This window comes from Batrachochytrium dendrobatidis (assembly GCF_000203795.2).
Source record: "Batrachochytrium dendrobatidis JAM81 unplaced genomic scaffold BATDEscaffold_14, whole genome shotgun sequence".
Classification (NCBI taxonomy): Eukaryota; Fungi; Chytridiomycota; class Chytridiomycetes; order Rhizophydiales; genus Batrachochytrium; species Batrachochytrium dendrobatidis.
Genome location: NW_006281112.1, coordinates 289682 through 315514, shown reverse-complemented (window position 1 = coordinate 315514; position 25833 = coordinate 289682). Strand labels below are relative to the sequence as shown.

The window sequence follows — 25833 nt, the reverse complement described above, 5'->3', positions numbered from 1 at the left end:
ATATATTTATTTTTAGATGGATCAGTGTTCATTGTATAGTAGAAAGAATTAAACGTGATCCTCATCTTCATCCTCATCGTCTAAAGGCACATCATCTGCGTCATCATCTTCTGGTTCGTCGTCTGGCTCCATTGCAACAAGCTCCTTACGTGGCTCTTTGGACTGTGTAGGCACGGTCTGTTTAAAATATTAAGCAAGGAAAAAGACAATTTAGTAGCACATTTTAAACCCACCAGCATCAACACACTTTGCAATCGACCTTGAAATTTACAAACCATCACAAGATATCTACTTACTTGTCTGTGTTGACGGATCGGGAAAGCACGACGTACGTTGGCATTATCTTCCAAGTTCCACACAATGACTTTGCCTTTACTGCCAGCAAGTGAGATCGTGTAAGGTGCATCGGGTGAAAAGTTTGCCGAAAACACTTTGCCCTAAAATGCCGAGTTGCAGCTACAATCATGAGCAAAAAAGATATGCAAGCATTTAGATTCATAACTATATAGGATAGATACCGACTTACCACTTCAATATCCCGCGAGAGAATACATATTGGCTGATTCTCTTTGATTGACCAGACTTTGACATTTTTATCACCAGATCCAGTTACAAGCAGACCATCAGCAAATGGACTCAAATCCATAGCAGATACTGCTGAATCATGTGCATGCAACGTAAACAGCGAATCCGACACAGGCTCGTTCACGTTTTTAGTTGACTTGTTTCCAGCAGTATGAGTGATAGTCGTGCCAAGGCGCACGTCAAAGGCCTTGACAAGACCGTCTTCAGTACTAACAAAAAACCGTTCAGAGTGCATAGGATCCCACAAGAGACATTCCACATCTGCAGAAAGCTTCCACATTGCAACAGTATCTGGTGCCCGAGAATCAAATGCGCATACACGTTTATCATACCCACCAGTGAGAAGAACAGCAGGCTCAAACTTGTTCCATCGCACGGCTTGAACCTTGTTTCGATGTGGGGTGTAGTTGGCTGTAGCCGTTTCGGGACGATTGAGATCCCATAGTTTTACGGTTGCATCAGCAGAACCGGTTGCAATCAAATTCCGCTGCACAGTGTTCCATGAAATAGCCATGACAGCATCAACATGAGTTTCGGCGTTGGATCGTTTAGCTGTACGAAGAGGTCCGCCTTTCTTTTTTTTGTCAGCTGCACTTGTTTGAGAGCTTGGGAGTGCACCAAGGATTACATCGGGAAACAGTGAATCTATTGTATCCAAATTCCAAATCTCGACTTGAGGCTCAAAAGTACCAACCGCAATATAATTTCCTATTTTGACAGAATACAAACACCAGTTCGTTAGTACCGTATTCAATGGGTTTGGCAGTTTAAAACAAGCATGGTTAGAAATAGTACCTGGAGTGGATTGACCTAAATTCCTACCAGATGGAAAATCAAGCCATTCAAGGCAAAGTGGAAAACTAGGCAGCAAAATGTCGTGATGAACAAATAGATTATCCTCGCTTTCTTCGTATACATAAACCTCAATATGTGAAATGTCATCCTCAGTTTTTGCAGCTAAAATAAGATTATCTGTTGGAGAAATACGCATCTCATCCAACTCATCATCTTCGTCGCTATCTCCTAGTTCAATATAGGGATCTTCCTTATTGCTGTTGTGGTAAGCAAGACCACGAACCTTGGAGAAAAGAGATATGCCTATAGCAATAATTTATGCAAATAAAAATACAAAATTGAACGAATTAAAAAAACTGCATATTTTATAGAATCCAACATGGCTTGATTGATACTAATTACTAGCCGAGAATCAATTCAACGTCAATACTTACGGCCATCCTCGTCAGGTCCATCGCTATCTGCCTCTTCGTCGTCGTCATAAGTATCCAGTTTGTAAATATCTAATTCATTACCAGTCTCGGTAATTTCAGCCTGTTCAGGAACAGCGGCTTCCATGTCTGTATCTGAATGTGTAGCGTCATGGTCAACGTCATCGTCGTCTTGCATGGCTGCCAAATCATCCTTGGCAAGTTTCAGCTGATCGCCCATTTGAGCGGATATTCTTGAAAAGTCTTCATCAGTGAGCTTGACTCTTGCTGGCACTTCTTGTGCTGCTCCTTTGCGCACCCACGCAAGACTGGATATCATGGTTGAATATCGATGAAAAAAATGTCAATTTTTTTAAAAAATAATTGCAACTTCGGAAACGCAAAAAAGAATACCCTCAGGGATAATAGTAGCAAACCTGTCATTGTCATTGCAGCCGTACTTGGACACATGCAACCAAATAAGAGTGTATAATAAACAACCCATTTTATAAAATAGTCAGTTAGCGTGGCATACTGCTGGTTTGATGTATGAGCGTGTACGACCACATTACCTGTCAAGCTGGATCGTTTGCTCAAGACAGTTGCAATCACTGACAGGATCAACTATACAATGTGTTGATTGGAAGCAAATATAACATGAGCAAGTTTTGATATGCTTCAAGTTGAAGTCATGACAACTCCCAGCGAATGTCTAACTCGTTTCGTCGCGTAGTTTAAATTGGCATTTCAACTCGTATAAGAAGCGTCGACTTTCCTTTTGGTCGACTTTATTCTCATCATGCGATCGTACTTACTATCTGCTGTCTTGACTGCAACATGTTATGTATTCATGAGTATATGTGTTCAAGCTCAGAGCATAATACCGTCTGGATCTTGTGTCTCCCCACAAATTCACAAGGAATGGCGTGAACTATCTCAACAGGAACAACAGGCATATCTTGCTGCTGTACAATGCCTTCGCCAAACTCCTTCTCGATTGGCTAAAATCAATACTCCGACGTCTGATCATCATGTACCAAGCACGTCGGTGTACAATGATTTGGTTTGGGTGCACATGCAAGTCATGAACTCGGCTCATATGACTGTAATGTTTAAATCTTGGATGCTGTGGTTGAAACAGTTTATGAATATTACTTTGCAATGAACTCATTCAACTGGATCATATGTGTTTATTTGGATTAGGCTGCGTTTCTACCATGGCATCGTTTATTCTTGGCCGTGCATGACAACATCATAAGGGTTGATTGCAAATACTCGGGCCCATTACCGTAAGTTTTTGAAATGTCAGATTAACAGATGCATTGAATCGATCTGGATGGCAATTCAGACCTATTTGATCAAGCATCTTGATTAGATTTTAAACCATGACAATTTATATTGGCAGATATTGGGACTGGTCTGTTGATTCACAAGCACCTGAATTGTCGCCTATTTGGAATTCAAATGCTTTTGGTGGAAATGGGAATATTGATACACGTTGCATATCGACTGGTCTGATTGCTCAAACTCGAGCCCAGTTTCCAACTCCACATTGCATCTATCGACAGTGGAGACTTGGACCACAGGAGTTTGAGGGTCAACAAGGCGGAGACATGCTCGGTGCCTTTTATTCTCCATTGGCAATTCAGTTCATTCTGCAAATCAGTCAATCTTATGCAGCATTCAGATTAGCACTCGAGGATCATCCACACAATTTGATTCACTCGGCCATTGGTGGAGATATGTCGGGCACGACGACTTCTACCAATGATCCCGTTTTTTTCCTACATCATCGTAACTTGGATAGACTATGGTCGATTTGGCAAGATCGATACCCTGATCTTGCACTGACATATAGTGGTAATTTAAATAGCAGTACACCTGATGCCAACGATGCAACTGTTGATGATACTATGGACATGTTTGGTCTTGCGGAAAACGATTCGGTTTTACAACTATTAAATATCAAGAATGGGGGAGCTCACGGTCGTATGTGTTATCAGTACTCGCCTTCTGTAGCTCCAAATCCTATACCGACACCAACAGTTTCCGACGGAAAATCTATGGCTATTCCAATTAGTTCTGGTATTTCTACTCAAGGTGATACTGGAATAGGATCCACGGACTCGAACACGGGTCCGAGTCTACAAAAGCGTCGTTTACAGAAACGCAAGCCTTTGCATGAATTACTTGACAAGGCAACTTCCAGATGGCCAAAAGGTGGCAATGAAACCACTAGTGATGAGATTGTTTCAGGGCATCGTGTAGCATTGCATGGCTCGCCCTTTAATCCAGTCACACCGACTGCGTACGATCGTGCTGATTATTATAATTTGCGAGCAGTGGATCCACTTCCAAAAGAGTTTCTTCAAGCATGGATGCATACTGATCGAGACATTGCGCGTATTCGTAAATCAGAGACCCAAATACAACGGTTTATTGACTTTGTGAATGCAGCCAATGGGTTTGTGTCTGATTACTGTTTGGGTGGTTATATGCAGTCATTCCAGTCTGGATGGAGCAGCGCAGGAGTTCTTCACGATGCATCCCGTGATATTGCTGAGCAGCTGTTGGTTCGTGATGCAGCAAAAATAATTGGATCGCTCGACCGCTTTAATGATTGATTGAGACCATTACAGTGAATCAGCATTTTTATTTCCAATAAATACATGCCATTGAAGCATTCTATCTGGCTTTCTGCTTGGTATTGATGTTTACCGCCCTATTCATGTAAATAGAACATTGAATAAGAGTCAAAATACATGAACTGCCAATCACTGATTGGAGTCAGTTTACTGAATTGAAAAAGCAATTTATATTTAGCAGGAAAGCACAACATTGTTGATTCCAAAACAAAAGAGATGAATACAAGTGACCCGGTTTACATAAATACGGCAATAAAATGCTGTACTAACAAGACTAAAAGCTTATCACATTGCCAAGCTACTAACACGCTTCATATCAAATCAACATTGATCTGTATAAGCTACTGTGTTATGCAATAAAGATCCAATATTGAGTCAAGTGTTCATGCAAGACTTGATGCAGAAGAATCTATTGTGATTGACACACAATGTTGTATTCACTATTAAACTGTATTTCCAATTGCTTCTTCTGTCAAGTATTGAATAGAATCTAATTAGGTTTTATGGCTTGATCTATGACACAGAATAGTGTAAAACATTGCAGTTGAATAGTGAGATTGGCGGAGAAACTATTTAAACCGGCAAATTGGATAATAAAGCCGATATAAAACAAGACGATTTTGTTAGTTTGAACATTGGAACAATCCATCCAACTGTTATCATGTCTACACCAAAAAAGGTTTATGTTGTTATTCACTCTCTCTGGGGTCATATCAAGACTCTTGGCGAGGAGGTTGTTGTTGGTTTGAAAGAGTCTGGAGTCGATGCTAAGCTATGGACTGTCAAGGAAACCCTCCCCCAGGTTAGATCTATCAAGTTGTATTGACAAGGGTGGTTTATTCGATCTAGCACGATCGCTGATCTAAAGACTATTAAACTATTACTCTTGATCTATATATTCATTATTTGACAAAAGACTGATTAAATGATTGATTCTACTAATAGGAAGTTCTTGATAAGATGCATGCTCAGAAATGGGATCTGCCAATTATTACTCCAACTGAACTGGCTCAAGCAGATGGAATCATCTTTGGTCTTTGGTAATCAACACATGCTTTGGAGTGTTTTTTGGTTTAGAGTGAGCTAACTATTTGACAATACAGCACTCGCTATGGAACAGCTAGTGCTCAGATGCGAACCTTTCTTGATTCAACTGGACAACTGTTTGCATCTGCGGCTCTTGATGGCAAATTTGCCGGTGTTTTCACCAGTACTTCATCGCAACATGGCGGTGTTGAGACCACTGCATTGACATTCCTTCCTACTCTGGCCCATCTTGGTATGATCTTTGTCCCACTTGGTTACAAGAGTGGTCTTTTAGGAACAGTGACAGAAGTGATTGGAGCATCTCCTTATGGTGCAGGTACGATTGCACCCAGCGATGGGTCTCGTAATGTGAGTGATCTTGAAAAGAAGATTGCTCGAATGCAAGGAACTCAATTTGCAAGTGTTCTTGCTCGACTCAAGTAAGCAGTTGAGAGGGTTGATTAGGCTATGAATGCCATTAAGATATCCGAATAAACAAGCGTGATGTCAGCCTGATGGCTGCAACATCCATGCGCATGAGTTGCTGGTAGTTTGGGTATGAAAACAACGGGAGTGGATTGTTCAGACTTGCTTCAGGCAAGGTTCAGCTTGTACCCGCTGAATATGTATGACTTGCTGGTACTCTCATGGAAGCAAACTCAGTCTTTGTCCTGCCAACGACATCTCTGCACTCGACATCACAGTTCCATCCGGGCCATTCATATGAAGACTCTTGCCACTGTGCTGCTGCTTCTTCTCCCCATGAGTGCTGCTCAGAACTTGGGCAAGCCTTGCAAGCCGACGATCGACCATTTCGCATGTGAAGCCAGAAACTTCTTGACCTGCGACACTACTGCTAGTATGTCAATGCTTTGTACTCTGTCAAGACTCTGTCAAGAGCAGTCTGTGTGCACATCCAACACACTGTTATCAAGTTAACAAGTTGTCAACAAGTTGTCAACAAGCTGTTAGCAAGTTGTTGGTTTCAATCAAATATTATCAACTTTCTTTCTAGTGTTTGCAGAAACTACTCATAGCAACTGGTCTTGATGCTTTGAGTCTCTTGATGCTCTAGGCATAATGCAGTCCTTAATTTTGTCAATCACAAGTATCGATTGCATTCATGTTGTGTGCATGGCTATTGATTCATATAAGCCGCTTCATTTTCGTACCATTGAAATTTAAACCCTATTTCTTATGTTCATCCTATCTTGTTTTTACATATAATACTATTCTGTTTTGAATATCTTTGAATATGGGTCGTGCCTTGACCCGTCAGAATTTAACCGTTTACTCATACAAATATAATACTATTCAATTCGTCATAATTAGGCACTTGGCAAGTCCAAAACGTTTGTGCGTCTGGACCGTGCACTGCAGATCCAACCTTTGGAAGTTACTGCTATAATAACAGTTTACCAGGTGGCTCCAATGCACCTTCAACTACTTCTTCAAGTAGTGCATCCTTGAGCCCATCAAAATCAACAGATAAACTCGCATCTACCTCTATACCCACTCTTACTTCAAATGCCGAGTCTAATACCACCTCTGGAGGACTGTCAAGCGGATTGGTAATTGGTATCAGTGTGGGTGTTTCTCTCTTGGTTCTCATCATTGTCATTGGTATTGCAGCATATGTGTTGATGCATCGCAAATCTAAAAACAAAGACGAACTACAATCCGAACCAGCATTATCCAATGGTGCCAGAAAACGTACATCTACTCTTGCAGGATTGGTCATGGTGGGAAATGACAAGCAGCATAATTCTGAATACATAGCTGGATCTCGCGATCCTAATTCTCTGTTGCCTGCATCAAATACCAACCGTACATCCAGCGATGCCAATGGTGTAGGTGCAATTCTCGAAAAGGCATTTATTGTTACAACTGACTATGAGCCGTGTGCATCTGATGAGCTGAGACTGCGTGTTGGTGATTCGATTGTTCTTGATTTACTGTTCAACGATGGTTGGGCCAAGGTAAGACTGACTGTGTTTGGGTTATATTTAATACACGATCCATCTAATCGACTTGTTTTACCGCTTCAACTCTCAGGGGAAAAATGAATCTACTAGACAAGAAGGCATTCTTCCAGTAGCATGCATTACTCAACTCAATTAACGAAACCAAGTGTCAAATGGATCTAGTTGCGATATAGTGCCGGAATATATTCTCAGGACATTTTGTCCAAATATTGACTTTTTTGATTTTTATCTTGTTGGGTGGTCTTTTATAGTTTGAATTGCTATACTTTCCGCTTCCAACCACATCAACTATTACGGCCGTATTCACGTAAAATGGGGTGCTAAGAGTGCCCAAGTACATAATAAACAGCCAGTCTCATGAAATGATAGTTTTTCATCCCATTGTCCTCTAAACTAGTTCACTGCGCTCCTTGTACAAAAATATAGAGTAAATGCTCACATTCCTGAAATGTTTTCTTGAACTAGACCCTATCTGATATCAAGATATAACCGTTTTTCCAATCTCATGATCATGCTGGATATTTTCTCATGTGTAAAACCATCGTTTCCAACAATAAAATAGAGCGACTGCAAGATAGACACAAAAGTATCTCATTTACGTAAACACTCTTGAATGAATTTAGTGTTGACTCGGCCGCTCGATTTTATTCACCATTGTTTACCTTGTCCGATTACTCGAGTGAATCAATCATGTATTAAAATTTAAATCCCAACATGTTGGCAAGGTCAATGTCGTTTCGCCAACCATCTAAACTTCAATCATAATCACACGAAAATAGTATTCATTTATTGAGTGGCAAAATTACATTACATAGATCAATAAAATTTAAACCATGCTCCTAAGAGGCACGATGGTCAACAACTGCACCAGCCTTTATCGAGTCATCAGAAGAGAGTGATCTCAAACTGTATTGATCATCAACACGCTGCCCAGAAACTCCCTGCTGGTCCCACGACACACGCAGCATTTCTTTTCGTGAATTCAATATTGAATCAGAGTGTTCTTGTCCATATATGTCGCCCCCACCTATCCGATGCTGTCCGTTACGATTCAGTCGACGAAGAGAATCTTCGCGATCTGGAATGCGTTTCAGTAGCGCACTTGCATGAGCAGCCTTTTCAAGTTCGTTTTGATCCATAAAAGCCTGTTGCTGTTCTTCAATTGTGGTGCCGTGCGTAGTCGACGATCCCACCCACACATTACCCTTGCCTTTGCGAACCGTTTGAGTTGGCCCAGATATAATGGGTGTCACAATAGCCATAGGGAACATGCATCGTTTACGAGATTGGGAAAGGTTTTGTCCACGAGCCCACCCATCCTTGTACAGCTTTTCAATACCAATCAAGTCACCCGATTGGAGATGCATCTCGTCCGAGTTTCTTGGAAAGTAGTTGGCTACAACAACATGAGAAGTAGGCGCAGGAGCATGGTACGCATTCAAATCGTCGTCATCATCCTGCTCATCATATAAATGCTCCACGTGAGTAACCCGTTCACCACGGATCCACATGGAAGAGTCGCGGTTCTTATTTTGAGTGGAGCGAGTATCGGCTCCAGAAAGAATGACCTGAGAGGTCTCTAATGAAGAGTTTTTAGCATTGGCTTTATGCTGATCACTCGTGTATGGACTTGTAGACAAAATAGAAGATTTAGAGGTGGATTCTCCATGACCAAATGACACGTACTGGCTGTCAATCTTTGAAGGAAGCCCGACAGTATCAGCGCTAGACAGAGATTCAAGATTAGTAGATTTGGAGAGCAGTGGCTTATCCGAGACCGTTGGATTAGCAATGGACTTGCTACCTAGTGGAGTCAGCGTATCACTGGTTCTATCTGGAGAGTGTTTCTTGACATTAACAGTCTCTTGGATCACATCATTGTCACCAGTCAATACTTTTCGAGTCGTTACAACAGTTTCACCTGCAATAGTGCCATCTCCTTTTTTCTTTTTAACAGTTGTAGTGGTGGTGGTCATAACGGTCTTGGTAGCCGTACTGGAGGTTTTTCCCTTGGGAGTCTTGGCAGCAGATGCAATACCAGCTCCAACAATGGCACCTGAAGTAGCAGAGACGGCGCTACTGACACCATCCATGCCGGTACGGCTGACATTGTAAATGGTAGATCCATCCGATCGTCGAGGAGCAGACGCGGCAGCAGAAGAATCAGTAGTCTGGTTTGATTCATACGTTGTACGACCATGCTCATCAGCAACAACCGTAGAGGGAGATTCATCCATTTCGCTGCCAAAATTAACTGCATTTGAGACTGCACTTCCAGCTGCAACGGCTCCACCTATGACAGCAGAACCAGCAGCAGAAATAGCACCCATCAAAAAGCTAGAAGTGGTATTGGAAGAAACAGCCGGAGTAGCAGCAGCAGATGAAGCGGTAGTAGATCCAACCGCAGCCATTTCACGCGTAGCACCCTCAGCAAGACTGTCAACATCGCTCACTGCTTCAGAAGTTTTTACATCGACCAAGACGGACTGACCATACTTGCCGCCTTTAAGCACCTTGCGAGTCTCGGTCGTTTGAGTGGTATATGATGTAGATGTTGTCGTTGCTTTTCCAATACGCGAGGCACCACCAACAACACCAGCTTTTTGGTAAGTGTTGTCAAATTTCTGAGGCCCCAAATCTGAGGTAATAACAGTTGGAACTGGAACTGGGGTTGGACGTTTGGAGTTGGCACCTGCAACAACTGCACCAGTAGCAACAGCTGCTGCAGCTCCAATAGCAGCATATTTTATGTTTGCATTTTCAGAGGAAGAATTGGCTCCATTGCTCTTAACATTGGTATTTGAAGTAGTGGTTGTAGTAGTTGTAGTAGTTTTACCACCAGCTACAGCTCCAGCACCAGCACCAATAGCAGCATAAGTGGCATACATATCAGCAGCAAATTCATCAGCGTTGCCACGCTCACCGGGAGGAACAATAGCACCACCAGAACTCGATATGTTGTTAGTGGTTGATTGCTCGGTCGTCTTTTTATGCTTTTGGCTTGCAATGGCAGCAATCGTTGCAAGACCACCGCCAGCCAATGCACCATATGCCATACCACGATCTGTGAAAGGTGTAGCACCAGGAGCATTTTTGGCATCGCTAGAATAAGCCGTATGAGTAGTTGTAGTAGTGTATCCAGATGGACCATCAGCTGCAGCTGCAACACCTAAAACTCCTGCACCTCCAGCACCTGCAGCGACATTAGCATATTGCATATCGCGGGGAGCACCACCTGCGACTGCACCGCCTGCGTCAGCACCAGCGACATTGGCATATTGCATATCACGGGAAGATCCACCTGCAGCCGCACCACCTGCAGCGGCAGCACCTAAAATTCCTGCACCAGCAACACCTGCAGCGGCATTAGCATATTGCATATCGCGAGGAGCACCACCTGCAGCTGCACCACCTGCGCCAGCACCAGCGACATTAGCATATTGCATATCGCGAGAAGCACCACCTGCAACTGCAGCACCTGCCGCGCCTGCAGCACCTGCAGCAGCGACATTGGCATATTGTACATTATAGGGAGCAGCACCAGCCGCGCCTGCAGCACCCGCCGCACCTGCTGCAGCTTCATTATCGGCAGCTGGAGGAACGCTTCGAAATCTGCTATAAAGAAACGCACCAATACCTGCAAGAAGTATAATTCCAAGGGGAACCAAGATACCGATAATAATTTTACTGCTGTTGTTTCCTCCGCTGCCTTGAGCTTGAGGGCTAGTTCCAGGAGGAATAACAGGTGGGGCACCTGGACCGCCAGGAGCAACTGGAGCATCTGGTCCGCCTGGAGTAACTGGTCCACCAGGACCACCGGGAGTACCAGGACCGCCGGGAGTACCTGGACCACCTGGACCACCTGGAGCACCAGGACCACCTGGACCGCCGGGAGTACCTGGACCGCCGGGAGTACCTGGACCGCCTGGACCACCGGGAGTACCTGGACCACCTGGACCACCGGGAGTACCTGGACCACCGGGAGTACCTGGACCACCTGGAGTACCGGGACCGCCTGGACCGCCTGGAGTACCAGGACCGCCGGGACCACCGGGACCACCAGGACCGCCTGGACCACCAGGACCGCCTGGACCGCCAGGACCACCTGGAGCACCTGGACATCCAGGAGCATTTGAAGTAACCTCACAATTGGGACCACCTGGAGTACCTGGACATCCAGGAGCATTTGGAGTAACCCCACAGTTGGGGCCATTAGGAGTTCCTGGACAAAGATCAGCAGTTGGATTGATAGCACAATTGGGACCAGATGGACAGCCTGGAAGAGCAGGATTACTTGCACAATCTGGTAGAATAACAGGAATTGGAGTAGGATGATCCGGATTGTATCGAGGGTTATAAGTTGGAGTGGGAGTCGAGAATTCATTAAAATGTGGCTCGGGATGACGACGATAAATGGCAGGGGTTTCTGTTTAGATGGATTGACGGTAATCGCAAAGTCGATGATTATTACGAAAACATCCAACAAGAGTTAGTTACATTCGTATTCACATAAAATAAAGCACTAATAAAGGGACCAAAGTGCATGATAAATAGCCAATTCATAAATGATTGATGCCAAATTGACTGGCTTCCCAGTGATTGGAATGGAAAAAATAGTTGCATTCCCAAGACATGCAAAACATTGTTCTCTTGAATTAAAGCGTATCCGAGATTCAAGATACAACAATGATAGGTTTATAGAATTTCAACATCTAGACTACAATGAGTCTGGTGATTGTACAACTACACCAAAAGAGGAAAAGGGTAGATTCAAAACCATGGTGTTGTATAAGCGTTGTGTTTTGAAGAATTAAAAAAGCAATCGATTATGGCAGGAAAGCGCAAGTAATTTTTAGCTACTGGATATTTCAAAGCAAGAGGCAATCACTGCAAGATAGTGATCCATTTTACGTGAACAGTAGTCCACTGATGCAGCGGAAAGCAAGTGCGTGAATGATTAATATTCACTGTCATGAGCCTTGATAGGATCAAAACCAAGCAGACGACCATGAACCAAAGCAATGATTGATAGTATGAACAATGATAGTTTTCAAGAAACATGAATTACCTTTATATGCATAAACAGGAGTAGCAGCCAGTGCCAAAACAGCAAGCAGCGCTGTAATAGGACGAACGTGCATGATAGAGTTCTGGGATAAAAACCAATGAATCTCTAGTAACAGAATGAAGTGATAAGAAAGGGTTGACCACAGGCCTAGTGTACTAAAACGCTATAGAATATACTGATGTACAATAATTGAAAGTAAAGATTGCTCTAGTAGCGGTGGCGGCGGTTGGTGGCTTTTGTAATATGGACGAAAGCAAGAAGCGATTTTCGAATTATTCTACAATAAATAAAATTGAGTAAGATTCCTAGTGGTTTACAGTGAGGATTGTTGAGTGATTAAAGATGGATTTGTTGGTTTACAGACAAGATTGTTGGGTGATTAAAGATGAATTTTCGGTAACAATTGTTGGTGATTAAAGGATCGCTGGCTGTGTTCACTTGCACTGCGACAAGCATTCGAGCCTGCATGCACTCCATAACAAAACAGTAGTCTTGCATGTAGTGTTGGGTATGCAGCCCTCGTAGACATTCAGGCTGTTTGGGCTTCGTCACTTATCAACTGCAAGCCCATCATGTCTGCATCACCCCTCACTCAACTGATACGATACAGCAGTCGACACAGCTTCCTATACAAGTGGTCATGCTGACCTTCCCCTCGAACACCTACAGCATGCACTTCTGAACAGCACATACCACTACGATGCTTTCATCCATACATGCGTAGGGATCCTCTTGATGCAACCTTACCTTTGCTAATTCAACTTGTAGAGCCACGTGGACGTTTACAAACGGTTGACTGGTAGTCCAAAGTGTTGCTGATTCTTGCTGATTCTAGCTGATGCAACTCTATTCGACTCGATCGCAATACTAGAGTGAAATGAAAACTAATCCAGCTCAAGTGCTTATTCGATAAAGTAAATCCGGGTTGTGGGTTGCTAGTGGACTCGGGTATCAATAGAAAAAGTCTTTCCTACCCCTAATGGCACACTAAGCAGCTGGTCTGCAAATACAAGTCAATTCAACTAGCACGAGTATGCTCTTGCAAGTGTCTGAGTTTTTTGGGCTAACAATATTAAGCTGGAAACAGATGGTGTTGGCAATGCTATCTAATCGTCACAATACACATGAACACAGTGGCTAAACTACTCGATGCTTATATTCAAACCAGTGTAGCCTTGAAGCTGACACACTGATACCTGTTTGTGCATAACAAAATGTCAGAGGCTGTCGTTGAATTCTAAGCAGTGGCAATATGAGCGATCATTTCTATTGCGTGCATTTGCGTCATAACGGTCGTTGGGTGGTTCACATGGAAATGTTTTTGGCCATGTCAGCCATATTCTGTCTAATCTGATACAACAATAACATGCATGCCAATGTTCTAAACGTATTGAATAGCACCATTCTTCGTACACTAGAATTGTTTTTAAACACTGGGTTGTACAAGATGGTGTACATGTAACAACTATATTGTCACAGTCTAAAACACTCGACAATCTTACAGTTGAACTGGCCCGAACACGATCAAGGCAACACCAATTATTCAACAAGCCGTATTCAAGTAAAATAAAGTCATTGCCTCTATCTTGCTTCAAATAAACAATGAATCTTTGTCGCACTTTTACTAAAAGTTGGCTACATTGCTTCATCAACTCTTGTTCAACTCTTGTTTCAAACACAACGCCCATCATATGATACACAGTCGTTTTAAGTCGAGATCTCTTTTTTGAATCCGCCCTTTGTCTTGATATGTTCCTACACTACGGTCACCAAGTTTCAAACCAGATTCATCCATTTCAATCTAAACATTGAGCTCGACTATTATGCTGTCAACCCATCATTGCTGTATCCTAAAATCACATACGTTCGCGTTCTAGTTCAACATATTTCAGGAATGCAACTCGACATGCCAATCACCACCAACAATACCAGTCAACTAATGAGTTTAAAAAACAATGTTCAGTTATTTTATGAAACTGGCTGTTTACTAGATATTTTTAAAAGCTGGAATGGTGATGTTCAGATGCATACCAAAACTGCAATAAAGTGCTGCTGATCGCATTAATAATTCAAATAGCCAACTTTAAAACTTGATCAGTCCATACCATTACTATAGTATTGCATTACATACTACTAGGTTAATTCAACTACCAAATGATCACTACTTCACTCTTTCGTCAAGCCATGTACTGTAGCAAACATGCAGCAACCACTACACGCATGACTGCACTGTCCTTGCAATCTGTTGCTTTTCCCTCTCTTGCTATCAACCCAACAAGAATCATGTCCACCAAGATTATCAACACCTCCAAGGCTCCTGCTGCTATTGGCCCCTACTCTCAGGCTGTAGTTGCAAATGGATTCGTCTTTACTGCTGGCCAAATCCCTTTGATCACTGAAACCATGACTATTCTTGATGGTGATGTTCAGGCTCAAACTCGTCTTGTTCTCACCAACCTCAAAAATGTTTTGGAGGCTGCTGGATCTTCGTTTGACAAGATTGTCAAGACCACCGTTTTCCTCAAGGTATTCTTCTCCTGTCTGTCCAATACAATTCTCTTGTCGAATACCCACTGCTTTATACTTTGTCTTGATCTCCCTTTTGTTGGTAGAACCATCGGCTTCTTGCATACCAACTCACTCAAATCTCATATTCTACTCCTCTCTAATGCTTTCACTTCAACTAGGACATGAATGACTTTGTCAAAATGAACGAAGTATACTCTGAAATGATGGGCGACTGCCGTCCTGCTCGATCTGCTGTCGAGGTTGCTCGTCTTCCTCGTGATGTCAAGGTCGAAATCGAATGTGTCGCTGTTGTCAATTAAAAATGGTCGCTATTGAATGTGTGGAATAATTATCTTGTCTACTCTGTCAAAATAAACTACCTATTCAGATCTGAATCAGTTCACTATAGTTGCTATTATGTTCTATTTTACATGTATATGGTCGGTAATCTATCTAGATAAGCTTCATTTTCACACTGTCAACTCCTGAATGGCGAGCCTCTAGCTCGCGTAACACATCTTCTAAACCTTCAGTCAAATCTAGATACATTGGATGTTTTTCTCCATGTGTTATACGGAGATTGTGCGCAGCTTGTTTTCCAAGCTCAGCAACCCGATCCAAATCATCATCCATTGTCCACATGGAAGCCTTGAATATATCTACAGAGCTCACCGACTCCATAGGCCAAACTGGATACGCATTGTCAGACTCACTTATACCCTTTTCAATACTTTGCGATGCTTTCCAAACACACCGAAATGCATCAAGTTGATCATTGGAAAGTTCAATGACTTTGGCATAATTGCGCTGTCCAACCAAAATCTCAATCAAATCAGTGCGTAATCGGATGAGTACTGAATGTGACTTGCATACAATCAGTTCGAGTGATTCTAAAGCACGAGTCAGAATAGATTGAGATGCACTTGCATCATTGGTTTGTTTTTTGGTAGATTGATACAGATCCACTGCCGAGTCGAATTGGGAAATGCACTGCTGACGCGATTCTACATCACATCTATTGCATATCGAACAGCAAGTGTTCATCAATGCAGTGGTCCAATAGCCAGAGCAACGAGTAGGCAGAGCGGTTGTACATATCATCAAGTCTCGTCCTGCCATACCTCCATTAGCATTTGCTGTACATAGACGACAAGTACAATCAAAGTAGTATTGTTCCTTTAGCTGTCTCTGACGAGTTTCGCAAGACTGGAACACATCCACGTAGGATATATTAATCTTGATTGTATCAAGAGTGGACAAAGGTTAATGGATTTCTATCAATGCTTTTTGATGGCTAAAATCAACAAGATTCATCCTTTTACCTGATCACCAGAAGCGATCGCTGTCATTGGGGAAAGCCGAGCAATTCCTCCAATACCAAAAGTCAGACAAGCGTTGGGTACGCAAGAATGGTTCACAGTCGACAGTCGATCGTATATCGCAACACCTCGTTCAGTCGTCATAGTATTGACTTGAATTTTACAACACAATGCGATCATGTCAGCAGTAGTTGAAAGCAGCAAAGCAGGTGGAATAAATCCAGACGCCATCTGCAGCATGGCAGCTATATGCTCAATATCCTTTGATGCTCGCTTGTCACGGTGCGACTCCAGTTGGCCAACGACTCGTTCAAACTAATTCAAATGCAGATTGCAGTCAAGATGAGTGGAACAGGACAGCCATTCAAGAATTGTATATAGCAACTCCATCAGTAAGTACCTCGTTACAATCCTTGGCTCGCTTGAACATCATGCGTCCCAAGAGTCGAACAGGAGATGGTGGAATCCTTGGCTGAACAGCTTTGAAGCCTTCACACTCTGGTTTATGAATGCTCCAATCGCTGCGTTGGCAAGTCTGAGAACAATACTGAACCACTTTGCAAGAGGAACACTGTTGCATATGAGCAGCTAAACGGAAACAGCCGCTACACGTTTGATTCAAACTAGCATCATCCACAACCGCTACATATGGTTTCTCCATCATGAATTCCAGTCCTAAATCATGAATGATTAGTCGCATCATTCATCGCAGTACGGTCTAAAGTGACGATTGAGGTCACCTACCAACTCGAAGGTCTTTGGTAGCAATCATACAGCGGCCATATCCATTGCGATTTTCTACTTGAGCTGCATCATTGATGGCAGTCATTGTTTACAGTTCAAGACAATCTGAAAACGAAAGGAAAAATATATTTTTTTGGTTATATAGAAAACTCTACTTTCATGTTTAATACATATTCTGATAGTATCAAGCAGGCTGCAACAGCAGCCTTTTATAGATGGACTGCTGAAGCTCGCGTCAAAACAAGATCAACAAGCTGTGATAGTTTATTTTAAGTGATACCACATAATCAGTCTCTAGTTTAATTACAAAACATGTTGAAACATCCATGTATCTTTATTCAAGTCTCAAGTTTATTGCAATACTGTGCTGAAACCATAAATATTATATTCAACTCAGGCCTTGTAATCAGCTGAATCCCACTCAACTATTCAACCATCAGATTCATTTCAAAACGGATAAATCAATCTGTAAATTCTTCAATACACTCGAGTCTAGTCGTATGTATTTGCCTTAAAGTCACTATCGGTACACTCAGTAGTCTATGTATAAAACACTCTTGTCCGTGTCAAATGAATCACCTTGGTCTCATCCATTAATCGAGTTTCAATTATCAGTTTGCCACTAGTTGAATCATATGTTTGATGACAAAGTATAATTACATTTCTAATCAATATTTGGCAAAGTAATAACGACAGATGCATGGCATTACTGGGAAAATTCAAAACCGCGTGGATAGATTGTGGATTTAGTAGCATGCATATGCATGGCAGTTTTACCTCATTAATTCAGCTGGAAGCATTTGATCGGGTGGAGCAGCTTGCATTTCCATATCCCATGAATTTGTAGAGTTTGGAATCACAAATCCAAAATCAAAATGCCATTCTATGTACGTTTAATATCAATCGCATTAGAATTTAAACCGTAGTCGACTGTCAATCTGCCATTCATATATATAATAAAACAGTCATACATGGCAAGGCTTAAAATAAGCTTAATCTGATATACCTTCGAAACATTCGTCACCAAGTAGGACACGTTGGTGCAGATTCAAATGCTGAATTGCATCTATTGTTGAAAATTCTAAACATCGAGCTACACTTGAGCATTTTAGGATAGAACTGGGTATATGAACTACAAATCAAAAATAGCATATTGATTCAATCTTTAGACAAGTCATCCAGATTTAGTCGCCAAGATATACATTTTAAAAGCATTGAAAGTTGAATTGGCCAGAATCAGTCATACAGACCTGCTTTGATATCATCCTCGCTACTTTCAATCTGTTTGGTATGCGACCTATAATAAACAATTATATTAAATCGTATTTTTAGAGCCACCGACTGGCTTGGAATTGGATTATGCATATGCGACTTACCAGTCTGTTGACTTCCATATCTGTTTTCCAGTAGCTCCATCTGCCATGGACATGGATATGCTACAGTCAGATAAAATATATAAAGACTGAGTTGCTGTACAACATGAAACTGCATCAAGTTTGCTTCAAGATATGCGAACCCTTGTTTACACTTGGTTGCATATATGAGCAGGTTGCCTGACGAATTTAAAAGTCTGATGAGTCAATTTAAACCATACATTTTAAACCCAGAATTTGGTAATAGATTAGCAGCAGATTGCATTCTAGCCAAACAATATTGGAGTGCTGCCAACGGGAATACTCTAGCAGAGTCAACTTGAAATTAAAATTCACAGCTGAAAGTCGATTGTTTTTCCCAAACTGTAGTTTCCCATTCTCAGCATTCCATCCAATATTTTGACAGGACTCACTTGTTACTAGTGAATCTCTATTTCAACTGACTAAAAAGAATTCAAAGCTGCTCATGAATGCATCATCGACTACATCCAACTCAATAAACCAACAATCAAGCCAGCATACTGACCAAACTGACGAAGATCCATGGATTACTAGAATCAAACAGAGCGGATGTTTTCCACAGCATGAAGCCTTGCAGGATTGTTATTTTGATAAAAAGGACTGGAGACAATGTAAAACTGCAATGTCCGACTTTCGTGCATGTTTTGCCAAACACAACTCACACCAACAGATTCCATAATAGTTTGATTCAAACCATCAATCTGGCTGTTTCAATAAAATTCAAAATCATACTCATCACTTGACCGATACTTGCATAGCATGCACACTCTACACTACAGTGGTATTTATTGCTTGATATGATTTCTTGTTTTCGACACAGTTTGTAATGTCAATTTCGGTTTGCGACTGCTAGCACTACAGCCTGCACCTGTAGTCAAATGCAATCTCAATGCAGAAACTCCTGTAAAGTCATTCTGACACAGCGGACATCGACTCATACCCTTTTTATACACTACAACCACAAATCCAATCAACCATACATTATACAACAATCAACATGTTAGTATCGTGAATGGGTCACCATGAATGGAAAAACTCGATCGAGATTTGTAAATATACATGCCTGGACATTGTTTCTTGCTCATATGCAGCTTGAGATGAGTTTCAGGCACTGCTGTTTTGCATCGACTGCATTGTCGCATGGTACTAGCATATTCACAATCCTTGAATAAATGTTCTGTCAATGCTGGCACTTTTAATTGTCCTGATATATACATGATTTGACTACGACTACACTTTGAAATCATACAGGTTTACCAATAGAAATATGCTGGTTATTCGAGTTTTTATTTTGTACACGTATTAAACCTCGATGAATTATGTTGATCCAAAATTTAGATTTACTTTTTCATTAAAAGTATAAAACACGATACAGGTCAATACTAAATAAATGGGGCTTCCTTTGATCAGTATACGAGCTAGATATAATCTTTCAGAAAAATACCCATCTAGTATGCCAGAAGAAATGCCCCTTGTCATGTCAAAGCGATTTCAGCGCTCAGCTGCAGCCCAGTACATCAACAAAACATACCACAAGTCATCCAAACGAATGACAATGCATTCAGATTCGGATGGCGAAGACCAAGAGGAGTTTAGGATTGCTATCAAATCTAGTCCGCATAGCAAGATCACATCCAATAGTAATATCTCATTAGATATCAATAGCAATAGCGGCACTAGTTTAAATTATCCTGATCACGGTCGTGCCTGCACCATCAAAGAAAATGGAATAAATACCATTGGGAGTGTAGCACCTAGTCCACAGAGCGGGCTTTTGCCAATTCGACAACGTGGTCAGGGAAATCTACAACGAGCCATGTCCATCACATCTGCTCACGGCGCAAGTGGCAGTATTCCCATGCATACTGCCTCTGCAAACAAAAAAGAGGCAGATGTAAGACTGGGTATAGATACCACTTCGTACACTCCATTCCAGCTTTCATCAAAATCAAGTTTCAATCCATCTCAATTGACAACACGCCAATTGAATCGATTGGATATGCTCACCAAAGCCAAATATATGTCGTATGAAAAACCATCGTTTCATGTCATTGAGCAAATTGGAAACAGTGAAAGGCGATCTCGAAAGTGGTTGCGAGATGAGCATCTCCGAATTCAAACCATTATCGAGACAGCACGCAAAAAGTGGAATTTACTACACAAGGCAGTTGAAGATCCAGCCAAACAGCTAATCGGACAGCAAAGTGCAGCCATTGCTAGAATACGAATGAAAGAAAAAGTAAAAAAGATTATGGATACTAGGGCAAGTGCTGAAATGGCTTGAATTGTAATTAATCTGACTTTAAAACAATGTTGGCCAATCTAATCAACCCTTCAAATGCTCTGACTTAATAGGAAGATGAGCTTCAGTTTTTAGTAGAAGGACAAACTACATCAATTGATGCCATTCGACTCAAAGAACACCTTGTTCTCAGATCCAATATGCCAAAAGTAGGTCGAATGTTTAGCGAAAAAGACCGACTTCGCGTAGAAGAATTACTCGAGTAATAGACTTGATGGAAAGTCTTGCAGTAATAAATACAAATAAATATTAGTGTCGAGTGGGTTTACATTTGAATTTTTTTCAACATATAGTAGATATTCGCGTTTACCGAACAGTTTGTCCGTTGACTTTTGGTATTGACAAGAATTAGCAATGATGTACCGACAACAGCTCATTCGACAATGCATGCCGTTTAAACATAGCAAGTTAATGAATAGGATAGTAACAGGAACACATACTCTTCATCCAATAGCTACCAACTATACTCGCAATGCACAGTCGACTATTCTTGCTTGTTTAGCTTGCCCACAATCAATTAGAACTTACAGTTCATATCCTGCTCCAACAGCACATTCTGAAGGTCCGTCAAAGTCCAAAGGTGCGGTGGATAGATTTAGTGAATTATGGATTCGATTGTGTATGAATCGTTATTCTATATTTTGTGATATTTAAAGCCGTGTCTGCAGCCAGACCATTCCAATCCAGTCCTGACATGTTTATACAATAACCTGGTGTATGAATATACAGACGGTTCAGCCGGAGAGAGTCGCAAAAAGGTCACAATCACTGCCCTGCGCAAGTTGTACAACACAAAGACTCCCATTACAGTCATGACAGCACACGATTATCCAACTGGGTTGCTTGTTGAGCGCGCTGGATTTGATATCTGTTTGGTTGGAGATTCACTTGCTATGGTCGGCTTGGGATACGAATCTACCAACAAAATCACTTTTGAGGTATGCAGGCTTTAATCTATTCATGCTGATTTATTGAGAGTTGTTTGACTTGATTGTCTAATGTCTATTTTGGGAATTATAAACTTGATGACATTGCACTCATGGGCTGCAATCTTTATAGGACATGATTCATCATACTCGGGCAGTGGCTAGAAGCTCAAAGTGCGCATTTCTAGTAGGCGATATGCCATTCGGCACATATGAAGTCAGTCCTGAAGTTGCTCTTAAGAATGCCATTCGATATATTCATGAAGGAAATGTAGAGGCAGTAAAGCTTGAAGGTGGGATTGAGCTCAAGGACACGATCAAGCGACTGACCGATGTGGGTATTCCAGTTATGGGTCATATTGGTCTTACTCCACAGCGTCAGACATCATTGGGTGGATTCAAAGTGCAAGGAAAGACATTGGACAAGGTAGTAATGATCTCAGCTTGGATGATGAACACGACTGTAAAGCAACTGAATTGATTTGGTGTATTCTATCAAAATGTAAATACATTTAGGCGCAGAAAATGTTGCAGGATGCATTGGCACTACAAGATGCGGGATGCTTCTCTATTGTACTCGAAGCAATACCATACCCGGTGGCCAAGTTCATTACCGATCAACTTAGTATTCCTACAATTGGAATTGGCGCTGGACCCGATGTATCTGGTCAAGTCCTTGTGATGATGGATATTCTTGGGATATACGATAAACTTTCACCAAAGTAAGCGATATTCCGTGTCTTGAAATCTGAGCAATAGAATTGATACATTTGTTTGCTAGGTTTTCAAAAGTGTATGCCAATATTGGTGAGCAGGCGGTTACTGGATTATCAACATTTATTGACGATGTCCGTGGAAGCAAATTTCCTGTAATAGGACTGCATACATACAAGATGGCTGCAAGTGAGGAGGAGCGATTCAAGGAATGGGTTGCTATTTACGAGTCGTCAAAAATTACTACTTTGTGAATGGATTGACCTGTGATTTTTGGTGGTCGCATACTTGTGCCATTTTCTGCCAAGATACTTGGTTGTGGTTCTTAAAAGTTAGTGGCTGATAAATCAACTCAAATCTGATTCTACTGGATGAATAAAATTGTTGGGTTGATGTTCAACTGACCAGATACATTCAATCTAAAGGTATACATAGTATCTCCAGATGCAACAGCAAATCTAAGAATGTGCTCATGGCCATATACCACACCTCTTATTCAGCACCAATAGCTGCTGAGCTGTCTAAAAGAATCTTGCGTGAACCATGATTATATTATTTAGTTGATCATGGCTATTTGATCCAAACAAACAATAGGTCAATAGATACATGACTGCAATGTGTTCCTCACAAGATGTATTTACAATACACTAGTTTTTAAAAGTAATAGCTAAACTCGAGAGTGTACGTTGAATCATGTCTTGTGCCCGGCTAGTCAAATCTATTGAGTTTATAGCAATAGTAGTAAAGGACGACGATTTGATGAGTGTTAAAGTAGCCGCCATAGTAAATGGCGTACCGGAATATTGATGATTGAGGATGATGGAATTGGGTCGAGATTTAAAATCAACTAGCTTTAGTTTAAAATGTATTGTCCCGAACATCAGAGCAGTCAAACTCAATATCTGGATGACAATGAATGATGGATTTGATGATCGCTAATGTATGCCAAATCAGGACAAATCCAGTTCAAGATTATAATTTAATTTTATATAATGAACGTTGCGTTTGGATCGAGAATATCAATTTCCAATAGGAAAGCATAACGAGTATTCAAGCAATTGGTTATTCAAAAGCAAAATAGTGACTGCAAGATAGTGTTCCATTTTATGTAAAGCATTAGTTTATTTGCCATGACAGACACAAGCCAACAGCCAATCGAGTATCACAGCGACCAGTACTTTCAAGAGCAACTGGACAGTGGAATTAACTCTTCATATATTCATGGTGCTATTGCTGGTGTTGTCTGTGAGTTGATGTTGTTGTCAACGTTCCTGTACTCGACTAAATCTGACACTCTCATTTTAGCTGGAGCTGCTGCCTTTGCTATATGTTCAGTTACTAAGCAGTCCAGATACGCTACCGGAGTCATCAGTGCATGTAAGCCATTATCTATACATATGTAATGGACTCGTTATACTCACTCTATTCCATACGTGGAAGGTAGTGACTACCCTATGCTTTTCCAATGTCATGATTCACTATTCGTACCAGTTACACAGGGATAGAATCAAGTTTGATCGCAGAATGGAAGCTGCCATGCGAGTAGAACAGCAGCGACGACAACGATGGAATACTTCGAGCAGTGCTTGATCTTATTTAATTCTATACTAAACAATCGATAGTTTTCTGTTAGTTTTGATATATAAGTCTATAGTGAGAGTGGTTTGGATTAGATCCTGTCTTTGCTGGAATGCAGTTTGGATATTGGTTGACTATCAAAACTGTCACTAGGATAGAGAAACTAGCTACTGTATGTGATGGGAGCATTGCTCAAGCTTCCTGTGAGTTGCGGTGGTTGACAGAAGCTATTGTTCGTCGCAGATTGGGTTCTTTCTCAAGTCGCAGACAGGCCGCTGGCATCCATCACAAGCTGCACTGTCCAGCTGCTCGCCAGTCTGTATCTCAAGTGCTCAATGAACTGTCCTCTCCGTCAGTCATTGATTCTCCTGCTGCTGTAGAGCAGGTTGTACTATCTAGACTCTCATCTATTGAGCAGCTTCGACTAGACAGATGGATCCATGACAGATGTATTGCTCATAAGCCATTACAGTATATTCTAGGCACTCAACCCTTTTGTGGTCTTGACATCTCTGTTCGACGACCAACTCTTATTCCTCGCTGGGAGACAGAAGAATGGACTTTGAGCCTGGCTGATCGCATTCATGCCAAGACTGCCAACCAACAACTACCTAAACCACTGCGTATTCTGGAACTGTGCTCTGGCTCTGGATGCATCTCACTTGCACTATCAAAAAAACTTGGCATACACGCCCATATAGTTGGTGTGGACATCTCTTTGTCTGCTATCCTGTTGGCAAGATTCAACCAGAGAAAGCTAATGATAGGATGTGTTGGAAACGGCAGTTCCCAACAGTTGTTTTTTGATCAAGGTGATCTCTTTGACAATGAGTTTGTTGGTCGTTTGCTCAGCCAAATGTCATCTCGCTTGCCAAATCTAGTCGATCCTAGATTCGACATGATCATATCCAACCCTCCTTATATATCACCAACTGAATATGACAGTTTAGACTCGAGTGTCAAGATGTGGGAAGATCAACGTGCTCTGCTGGCATCTGATGAACATGGAATTCGGTTTTATAGGCGCATTGAGGAACTTGCCGACGATCTACTACTCCCACTAAGTCATGCTTGTCAACAATATGATCTACCTCGGATCGTTTTTGAGATTGGAAACACCCAAGGCTCTGCTGTAAAATCACAACTTGGAAATCGACAATGGCGACGCACTGATTTAGTGCAAGATATGGCAGGCCACGATCGTGTTATTTTAAAATATTAAGACTTGAATGCTGTATAAAACCATAAAAATAAAGTGCTACATTTTAATGCAACCACTGATTCATCTTACTAATATTTGTAACATGCTTATAAACTGTCTTGCACTTGGTATGCCAGCAATGTAGAGTAATAGGTATACAGATGTAAAAATTTAAGCTTATTGGACGATTGTATCAAAGTTGGCTGACGAAGATCCATAGATTACTAGAATCAAACAGAGCGGATGTTTTCCACAGCATGAAGCCTTGCAGGATTGTTATTTTGATAAAAAGGACTGGAGACAATGTAAAACTGCAATGTCCGACTTTCGTGCATGTTTTGCCAAACACAACTCACACCAACAGATTCCATAATAGCTTGATTCAAACCATCAATTTGGCTGTTTCAATAAAATTCAAAATCATACTCATCACTTGACCGATACTTGCATAGCATGCACACTCTACACTACAGTGGTATTCATTGCTTGATATGATTTCTTGTTTTCGACACAGTTTGTAATGTCAATTTCGGTTTGCGACTGCTAGCACTACAGCCTGCACCTGTAGTCAAATGCAATCTCAATGCAGAAACTCCTGTAAAGTCATTCTGACACAGCGGACATCGACTCATA

The 25833-nt window shown here is 41.5% G+C and overlaps 13 protein-coding genes across 13 annotated transcripts; 9 read left to right on the top strand and 4 right to left on the bottom strand.

The window, feature by feature from the left end:
* Positions 1 to 48: 48 nt before the first annotated feature.
* On the bottom strand, positions 49 to 2136 carry BATDEDRAFT_14153 (rRNA-processing protein PWP1; the record flags this gene model as incomplete). Its single annotated transcript, XM_006681816.1, has 5 exons — positions 49 to 162; positions 297 to 437; positions 527 to 1293; positions 1381 to 1683; positions 1815 to 2136. Coding segments are annotated over 5 exons (1647 nt in total), but the record flags the coding sequence as incomplete, so codon positions are not given.
* A 504-nt stretch (positions 2137 to 2640) lies between these two features.
* Positions 2641 to 4414, top strand: BATDEDRAFT_91772 (uncharacterized protein; the record flags this gene model as incomplete). Its single annotated transcript, XM_006682019.1, has 3 exons — positions 2641 to 2895; positions 2994 to 3079; positions 3196 to 4414. 3 exons carry the CDS (start codon positions 2641 to 2643, stop codon positions 4412 to 4414), a joined length of 1560 nt encoding a protein of 519 aa, XP_006682082.1.
* Positions 4415 to 5096: 682 nt separating this feature from the next.
* Positions 5097 to 5984, top strand: BATDEDRAFT_33711 (uncharacterized protein; the record flags this gene model as incomplete). Its single annotated transcript, XM_006681912.1, has 3 exons — positions 5097 to 5237; positions 5381 to 5475; positions 5539 to 5984. The coding sequence occupies 3 exons, from the start codon at positions 5097 to 5099 to the stop codon at positions 5903 to 5905; spliced, it is 603 nt and encodes a 200-aa protein (XP_006681975.1). The 3' UTR covers positions 5906 to 5984.
* Positions 5985 to 6184: 200 nt separating this feature from the next.
* Positions 6185 to 7582, top strand: BATDEDRAFT_27653 (uncharacterized protein; the record flags this gene model as incomplete). The annotated part of the gene is made up of 3 exons (XM_006681866.1): positions 6185 to 6320; positions 6794 to 7440; positions 7517 to 7582. 3 exons carry the CDS (start codon positions 6185 to 6187, stop codon positions 7580 to 7582), a joined length of 849 nt encoding a protein of 282 aa, XP_006681929.1.
* A 630-nt stretch (positions 7583 to 8212) lies between these two features.
* On the bottom strand, positions 8213 to 9893 carry BATDEDRAFT_37433 (uncharacterized protein). Its single transcript, XM_006681951.1, has one exon. The coding sequence runs from the start codon at positions 9855 to 9857 to the stop codon at positions 8286 to 8288; it is 1572 nt and encodes a 523-aa protein (XP_006682014.1). The 5' UTR covers positions 9858 to 9893; the 3' UTR covers positions 8213 to 8285.
* A 4904-nt stretch (positions 9894 to 14797) lies between these two features.
* Positions 14798 to 15342, top strand: BATDEDRAFT_14021 (uncharacterized protein; the record flags this gene model as incomplete). The annotated part of the gene is made up of 2 exons (XM_006681801.1): positions 14798 to 15040; positions 15202 to 15342. The coding sequence occupies 2 exons, from the start codon at positions 14798 to 14800 to the stop codon at positions 15340 to 15342; spliced, it is 384 nt and encodes a 127-aa protein (XP_006681864.1).
* A 133-nt stretch (positions 15343 to 15475) lies between these two features.
* BATDEDRAFT_27650 (uncharacterized protein) lies at positions 15476 to 17170 on the bottom strand (the record flags this gene model as incomplete). Its single annotated transcript, XM_006681865.1, has 5 exons — positions 15476 to 16026; positions 16144 to 16258; positions 16345 to 16656; positions 16742 to 17016; positions 17086 to 17170. 5 exons carry the CDS (start codon positions 17168 to 17170, stop codon positions 15476 to 15478), a joined length of 1338 nt encoding a protein of 445 aa, XP_006681928.1.
* A 455-nt stretch (positions 17171 to 17625) lies between these two features.
* Positions 17626 to 18514, bottom strand: BATDEDRAFT_27649 (uncharacterized protein; the record flags this gene model as incomplete). The annotated part of the gene is made up of 5 exons (XM_006681864.1): positions 17626 to 17707; positions 17863 to 17968; positions 18092 to 18217; positions 18336 to 18382; positions 18462 to 18514. The coding sequence occupies 5 exons, from the start codon at positions 18512 to 18514 to the stop codon at positions 17626 to 17628; spliced, it is 414 nt and encodes a 137-aa protein (XP_006681927.1).
* A 467-nt stretch (positions 18515 to 18981) lies between these two features.
* BATDEDRAFT_7689 (uncharacterized protein) lies at positions 18982 to 19137 on the top strand (the record flags this gene model as incomplete). Its single annotated transcript, XM_006681793.1, has 1 exon — positions 18982 to 19137. A coding segment is annotated over one exon (156 nt), but the record flags the coding sequence as incomplete, so codon positions are not given.
* Positions 19138 to 19932: 795 nt separating this feature from the next.
* BATDEDRAFT_27648 (uncharacterized protein) lies at positions 19933 to 20987 on the top strand (the record flags this gene model as incomplete). The annotated part of the gene is made up of 2 exons (XM_006681863.1): positions 19933 to 20718; positions 20835 to 20987. The coding sequence occupies 2 exons, from the start codon at positions 19933 to 19935 to the stop codon at positions 20985 to 20987; spliced, it is 939 nt and encodes a 312-aa protein (XP_006681926.1).
* A 471-nt stretch (positions 20988 to 21458) lies between these two features.
* BATDEDRAFT_14009 (uncharacterized protein) lies at positions 21459 to 22675 on the top strand (the record flags this gene model as incomplete). Its single annotated transcript, XM_006681800.1, has 4 exons — positions 21459 to 21719; positions 21841 to 22134; positions 22224 to 22429; positions 22489 to 22675. Coding segments are annotated over 4 exons (948 nt in total), but the record flags the coding sequence as incomplete, so codon positions are not given.
* An 876-nt stretch (positions 22676 to 23551) lies between these two features.
* Positions 23552 to 25277, top strand: BATDEDRAFT_91674 (S-adenosylmethionine-dependent methyltransferase; the record flags this gene model as incomplete). The annotated part of the gene is made up of 3 exons (XM_006682018.1): positions 23552 to 23666; positions 23727 to 23820; positions 24153 to 25277. The coding sequence occupies 3 exons, from the start codon at positions 23552 to 23554 to the stop codon at positions 25219 to 25221; spliced, it is 1278 nt and encodes a 425-aa protein (XP_006682081.1). The 3' UTR covers positions 25222 to 25277.
* A 146-nt stretch (positions 25278 to 25423) lies between these two features.
* BATDEDRAFT_14151 (uncharacterized protein) lies at positions 25424 to 25573 on the top strand (the record flags this gene model as incomplete). Its single annotated transcript, XM_006681815.1, has 1 exon — positions 25424 to 25573. A coding segment is annotated over one exon (150 nt), but the record flags the coding sequence as incomplete, so codon positions are not given.
* Positions 25574 to 25833: the final 260 nt, after the last annotated feature.

Coding starts and splice junctions, on each gene's coding strand:
- BATDEDRAFT_37433 (XM_006681951.1), bottom strand. CDS start 9,857: ATGGCTGCGGTTGGATCTACTACCGCTTCATCTGCTGCTGCTACTCCG.